Source organism: Amaranthus tricolor, chromosome 14, assembly GCF_026212465.1.
Source record: "Amaranthus tricolor cultivar Red isolate AtriRed21 chromosome 14, ASM2621246v1, whole genome shotgun sequence".
Lineage (NCBI taxonomy): Eukaryota > Viridiplantae > Streptophyta > Magnoliopsida > Caryophyllales > Amaranthaceae > Amaranthus > Amaranthus tricolor.
In genome coordinates, this window is record NC_080060.1 from 15,159,611 (window position 1) to 15,167,585 (window position 7,975).

The 7,975-nt window shown below is 27.6% G+C and overlaps 1 protein-coding gene across 1 annotated transcript in view; it reads right to left on the reverse strand.

Moving 5' to 3' along the window:
- Positions 1-2,228: 2,228 nt before the first annotated feature.
- LOC130799931 (methionine gamma-lyase-like) overlaps positions 2,229-7,975 on the reverse strand; it is a 6,668-nt gene continuing 921 nt past the window's right edge. Inside the window, exons 1-2 of the mRNA XM_057663230.1 lie at positions 7,960-7,975; positions 2,229-3,040 (exon numbers count right to left, since the gene is read on the reverse strand). The exon at positions 7,960-7,975 is cut by the window's right edge and continues 921 nt beyond it. Coding sequence (XP_057519213.1) covers positions 2,460-3,040; positions 7,960-7,975 — 597 coding nt within the window. The 3' untranslated portion in view covers positions 2,229-2,459. The remainder of the gene's footprint in view (positions 3,041-7,959) is intronic.

Sequence of the window (7,975 nt, forward strand, 5' to 3'; positions counted from 1 at the left end):
TCCTTTCATTTGCTCACAAACATTGGTTGCTTCATTATCTTCATCTATTACCTTGTCCTCTCATCTTCCCCATTTTTTTTTATAAATATCCATTCCATGACAAACCAATACTCATCAAATACCACTCTTACTTCTCTTTTTTAACAGTAATTTCTCTGTTTCTGAATGTTTTTCTGTTTAGAATATTCTATTTTGAAAAGAGAAATTTGATTAAGATTTTTAAGACATTTAAATGATAAAATATATTCATGTGTGATCTCATTAGATTCGTCTTAAATTAATGTATACTTTTTTACTTTATATTTTTTTATAATTTTTTATGATGCGTATTTAGAGATATTATGCTCAAATTTTACTTTGAAAACCGTAAAAAAAAAAAAACGAGAAGAAAAAATAAGGAAGGGAATAGTAAATTTTATAGTAATAATCAGTAGATATCATAGCGGTGGTAGGTGTTGTCGACGAGTCAACATTGATTCAGGTGCCTTATTTTATTTCTTTTTTCTTTCATTTATAATCCCTATTATAATCTGATTTACTATGTCTAACCCTTCTTGATTATAAACTCCAATGTTGGGTCGTGTAATGCTTTTGATTTAATGTATTGCAATATTATATTGTTGGGCTTAATGTTTGTTTGTCTGTTAAAAGCTTCTTTACTGTCTAGCCAAATATTAGTTTAGTTTTATTATTTAATTAAGTAAAAGTATCCAAAAAAAAAAATACTAAATGCATGAAACTTGTACATACCTTTAATGGCGAAACTGATTCAAGAAAGAAGTGCCGCAGTAATTTGGTTAACATTGATAATACTAAAATTGCTTTGAACAATGGAAAGTGGATTGATATTTATGTCCACCTTTAGTTCATTCTTTATTATTATTATTATTATTATTATTATTATTATTATTATTATTATTTCTTTTTCTAAAGCCACCTAACTTTTTTTAAAGTTAATTTGAAAACATAATTCCTTAAGTTGATATGTATGTTATTTTTGGTTTCTGAATATATTGATCTATTGATCAACAAGTACAATTTCTAACCGATTACTCTCATCATTTCTTTTTGAGTTTTGCGAATACACACGCTTACGTTATACCTACGTGGGTCAACCCTATGTGCACCTAAACGTGACATGTGTTTATATTCCTAAGAACAAATTTACCTTTCTAATGTATCTGGTGGATCGGTCTTTTGGGATGAATTTATAAAAGGGGATGTGTAATTTTTGTGACGTTAAATAATTGTACATTATGAATTAATTTACAGAGTGTGTATGACAATTCAAGGATTTTATACTATATGAGTAAATTTTGATTTATATTAAATATATAAATACTTTATGATTTTGTGGATTTCAAATAACAAAAAAATATATTATTTTAAAGTCAAATGATTTCATGCATAAACAATTTTACACATTAGAGTCACTACTCACTGAGTTGTGACTCATATTTTGTGTTTTTGTTTTCCATTGGTAATGACAAGTCTTTGACGTACTTAATGCATGACTGTTGGGCTTCGCAGATCATACATCATGAGTGTATTGTAATAAATTAGTGCTGGGACAATTATTTTTCTTAAACTATATGAGTTCCAAATGTTTGTTGTGATGCCTTACACTTTCTAAGTTGTGACTCATATTTTACTTGACGCTGCTATGAGATACTATTTACGTTTTATTGTATTTATTATTATATTATTGTAAAAATTAGGGGTGTTACAAATACCACTTTCGAGGTGCTTGTGAAAATGGGGATACATGCATTAGGGAGATGGCCAATGAGATGTTTGAAAAGTTTATCAATGTGAGGTCGAGCTTATCAACAGATTAAAAGGGTTCGCTCTGAACTTGTCAATTTTTCAATGATTACACATCTACACTTAGCTCAACGACTCAAGCTCATCAAGCTTCTACTATTGTAGTTCTCTTATTAGTTGGTTCAAATTTTCAATACTTCAAAATAAAAAAATACAACATTCAAATTTTCCTGCACAATAGGTAAGCAACATGTCACTATCCAATTAAAAAAACTAACTTCGAAAGTTCAGCATGAGAGTAATTTTTAAAGTTCAGCATGAGAGTAATTTTTAAAGTTCAGCCTATAAATTTTGGAAATGACAAAGTCAATCTCAATAAAAACAATTGTTCTTTTTTTATATAAAAATGTTTCTTCCACTTTCTTTTATTTTTATCCAAATATATCAATTCTTCTTTAATAGCATCCACACAATTTGAATAATCTCATAATTTGTTAATTTTTATACAATATATAAATACGACAATTTGTATCGGAAGGAGAAGTAACCCTAAGATAAAAATATAAGAAGATGCAAAAATAAAATATTTATTTATTACCACAATTTATTTACTAACAAACCAAATTTACATCATATTGATGAGAATATTTCCATAAAAACCAAAGCAAGAAAAACATTTTCCTTAGGTTCAATAATCAATATTTAAGAACATCAAATTCAGCATCTTCCAATTTAGCCAGTGCCTTCTCAAATTGGGCCCATTTCTGTTCAAGTGTACCATTATACCCAATGGACATCCTAACCAGACCCGGTGAGATCCCAGCTAAAGCCTTTTCTTCTTCATTCATCTCACTACTTGTACTACTACCAGAACATGACATTAGGGTTTCATAGTAGCCCAAACTAACAGCCATAAACCCGAATTGGGTACAGTTTTGGAGCTGGTACATAAGCTTATTGGCCCGTTCTTCAGTCTCCATGTCCACACAAAGGATACCACCATATCCATAGTGTGGGTTGCCAATGGACTTAAGAAGATTGTGTTGGGGATGTTCTTTAAGCCCAGGATAGATGACTTTTAGGCCCATTTTTTTCATTCTCTTAGCGAACTCTAAGGCCCGCCCACAATGCTCTTTCATTCTCAGCCCTAAATGAGGAATTCTTTCTGAAAGTTCAAAGGCTACCTTTGCATTCATTGTTGGACCTAGTAGCATTAGTGATCCTTGGTGTAAGTCCATCATGGAATTTACTAGTTCTGCTGACGCACAGATTGCACCTGTACCACAAATATTTTACTAGGTATTAGATGTGTGCATTGAGTTAAGACATAGATTTTGTGTTCTATCGGCGGGACTACTATCCATCATGTCAAAGCAAGCCACGTGCCTGATTGACCATGTTATGGTGGGGCATGTACGGGTTCATGTCGTGTCAATCACTCTCAACCGATAGTTCGTGACACAATACAAGAATGCGGGCCATGTTAGATCGTGTCGCATGGCACAACACAACACCTATAACATGTCTAGAGTCGTAAAAGGATGTTCGGATATCACCTACTAAATTTATCAACTAAAAATTCTTGTTTACCTCCCAATGCAGTCAAACACTCTTTTCGAATATTAGAAAACCCGTTTTTTGAATTTGAGCTTTTTATATGAATTTGTCTCACAATGAGACGATGGCATACAATTTTTGCTCAAATAAATAGAATAGCTACGTCTTAGTTGTTTTCAAAAAGTAAGTTGCGTAGGAAAGTGAAATAAAATGTTGTCCTAAATCAATACCTTCCTAGTGTGCTAGATAAGGGTTAGATCGTGTTCTAAATCAAAAAATAAAACAAGCTCAAATGGGTTAGGCCCTTTCGGGTTACTCCGACCTAGCACGGCCCAATCTGTTTATAATTTTGTTTTTTTTTAATTTCTATTGAAATAAGCATATTAAATCGAGTAAATGTCTTATAGCTTTATTGCTTGCTTTTGTTAAATTTAATAAGACTTTGACCATTATAATCTACAATAATAATGTATTACAATTCAGGCAAACAAAATATGGTAAAGGGACGATCAAGACTTGTCTGTAGCCCGTTTATAACATGGTCCATTTAAGAACCAACATGTTTAAAGAGTGCATATTTAAGAGCCGGATCTGGGGCCAGGCACGTAATACATCTCTACTCACCACCAACCACCGAAAGCAGCAGAGAGCAACAAGTAAAACGTGGATTTAGAATCTTATCATAGACCTAAGGTGATAGATAATTTCGTGGTAATTGGATAGGCATCAAAGGTCAAAATTGGCCAAGGGTCATTTAATATCACACGCAAAGGAGAGTACTTGTTAGCTGATGCTGATTCAAAACAAGGCCTATGTTTGCAATTGACATTATCATTAAAAAAATGATTTATACACATGATAAATTCAAAAAAACATATCTATCATATCATATCATACAATTTTATAAAAAAAACCATCAAATTTACACATGAAACAACTCTAGAGTACTTACCACATGAAAATTATTGACATGAACATTATGCAATGACTTATGCATGTTGTTATTTTATATAAAAATAATTTATTTTTTGATAAATAATTTTAAAGAATGTAAACAATAAAATTCACTTTCCTATTATACTATTAAATAGATTAAAAGATTGTGAATTATACTTTCCTACTATACTATTAAATAAAAAATTTAAATACCTAAATATGTTTTTTTCCACTATAAATAAACAACTTTGTTTTTAATTGCACATCCCATAATTTTCTCATAACTTTTTACATGGTTATATTATATTATCTCGATTATCACATTTTTCTTACGATTACAATTTACATTCAAGCTTGATAAATAGAATTTATAATATAGTTTTTCAATTACGCATCTAATTCTTTTGTGGAATACACCAATATTGATCAATATACATCTTTAACGTTTAAGTCATATATATATATATATATATATATATATATATATATATATATATATATATGTATATATATATATATATATATATGTATATATATATATATATATATATGTATATATATATATATATATATGTATATATATATATATATGTATGTATATATATATGTATGTATATATATATATGTATGTATGTATGTATGTATGTATGTATGTATGTATGTATGTATGTATGTATATATGTATGTATGTATGTATATATATATATATGTATGTATATATATATATATGTATATATATATATATATATATATATATATATATATATATATATATATATATATATATATATATATATATATATATATTTATTGTACTCATATGTATTAGACTACTAATACTCTTTTACTTATTAGTTGGTGTTTTTATTTGAGCCCTTTGTTATTTTACATATCATCCATTATTCGTTTTCACATATTTATTTTTATTTATTGACATCTATTTTATTTATTTATTATTAGAGTATATAAAATATCCTGGTGCCTCAACTATAAGCTTAAGTTTTTGGTTGGATTGGTTTTTTAACATGGTATCAGAAGCCATTATGACAAAAGGTCACGGGTTCAAATCTGAATCACCCCTCATTTCAAGTGGAATATTCAACGTCGAGTATGAAGAAGGCTGGTGTTGCATCCACATTTCTAGTCCAAAGAGCTCTCATGTGAAGAGGCGTATTAGAGTATATAACATATTATTGGGCTTTAACTATAAGCTTAAGCTTTGGTTGAGTTGGTTCCTTGACATTTTTATATTTTAGATTAATAGAATTTATGAAATATTTTCCTCAAACGATTTCAGTTTACTGACTTTTCAATATATACACAGTACAAGGCGTATATTTAGGTAACTGATTATACGCATATCAATCTAAATATATGCTTAACTAAAATACAATAGCAAAATATATTCACATATATCTTAACATAGACTAGTGAGATTTTTTCTAAACATTTATTTGCAGATCTTTTTTGTGTTGAGGTTCTCTTTAATCATATTTTTTTTTATGGGTATGAGTTGCCATCTTGTTTTGTTTTTCATATTTCATCATAATTCTTATGAACAGATACATGGGTATGGATCATATGATTGGCATGAAAATAATTTAATTCTATATTCTATAAATAAGTTATTGTTAACAATACTCTAATTTGGAGTGGGTCATTTGACGTAAAAGTGGCATACTGCTAAATTTATGAAGTCTACTCATATGGACAGTAGGTGGATAAAATATTCCAGATTCTAAAGGATTATATTTAAAATTATGATATCACGTGGTTATCTTATCTACTAGTCATCTAAAAAGTGAACCTATTGAGTTCATCCAAAATCGTACACCTACGATGATATAAGTTGAGTGTTTTATCTGATCCGGTTTGTTACTATTGTATGATGGAATACTTAATTAATTATTAATTACAATTGAAGAAACTCAAAACTTGTGGAAAAAAAATTTTATTATTTGTAAATAAATCTAATTTTTGTAATCGCATATTTTATTTCAGGACTTAATAAATGTTTTTATGATAGTAATAGCATGTACAATTATCATTTTAATATATGATATATTATTTATATGTTTTATTATTAATTTCATCTATGAATCCTAAAATTAAAATACCAATATTATAATCAATATTACTCTGTATTTTTGAGATTGTCATTGATAGTGGTTTTTTTTCTCACAATATCAGAGTTGGCTCTACCGAATGAGCAGTATGAGCAATGAAATAGGGTCCCGTTATTTTAAGGGCCCAAAAAATTAATATATCTAATTTTTGAATTAAATATTAAAAAATATAATATTTTTTAGTTTCTGGCTGGTAGGTAGTGTGTGATTAATTTTTTTGGTGATAATTATTCAATCTGGGTAACGAAGTAGTTCTATTATTCTTGTAAAAAAGTAGTATCATTATTATTTTGTTTTATTTTCTTCTTTAAGTAAATTAATTAAACAAATTAGTACTTTATTAAATAAAATATAATAATAGTTTATTATTCTCACTTAAAAAAAATAATATTTGATAGATATAATATTGGATATTTAAAATAATATTTACTTCCAAACATAACATTTGCTAACTCTAAAATATTCATCATTATGTTAGTTTCATAGATCAAGGAAATAAAATTTAAAGGATAAATATGATAATTGCATGGGATTGGCTTTAGTTAAAGGCTTAAAGCTACATGAACTTAGTTCGTTTTATATGGTAAATTCCTTAGACCATAATAATGATTAAAATATTGAGCTAAACCTAATATCAAAAGGAGATAAGGATACATGTAGTTAATTAATGAATCAAATCCCACTAATTAAAGCCTCAAGTTATCCTTAGAAAAAGATGATTTGACAATAGTACTGTTATTATACCATTAAGATAATTTTAAAAATAAAACAGTGCTTATATAATTTCTAATTCCAATGCTTATTTGTATTTTGAATTTTCACTAAATTTGTGACACTAAATAAAACTTTTACTTTCATAGATACAATAATAATATCCTATTTCATGTCTGATATGCTACATAAATATGAAATTTTTTTTTGTTTGTATTAAAGATGTAAATTTCTGATATTGTTACACGTTTACCAATGATTTGAATTTTTTGAATAAATATGTAAAGTTTTATCCATCTAGTTAAAGTTATTTGACTAACTATATTCTATCTCTCACGTTTATTCTATTTAGTGTTGTTCTAATTACTTTATACTTACAAATTTCTTTTAATCTCGTCTTTTTATTTTTTCAACTCGATTATTTTCTTTGCTTTATTATACTTGTGATCACTTTTGTTATTTAACAGTTCTTAACAAAAAGAATAACTACAAAAATCTTTATTTTACCATTTTTTTATATCTTATTAACTTTTACAAATATCTCAGTAAATATAATAATTAGAGTTATAAGACAAAAATATCAATATCTTTTAATTCGTGTGCCTCAGCCTCTTATATCGGGTGTAAAATAGAACCGGAAAGTATTATTTATCTTATTTAAGATTACAAAGTAATATTTATAAATCTATCCATAATATCATAAATTTTCAATGTATGCTCCCGTGATAAGGGACTGACAACTATATATAACAGATTGAAACATAAAATTGTACGTGGACTAACTACGTTAGAAGATGACAATTACCATGATAAGACACATGTATTAAAATTTGTTATTAGATTACGACAAGGAATGTAACATCACCTGCGATAATATCTGC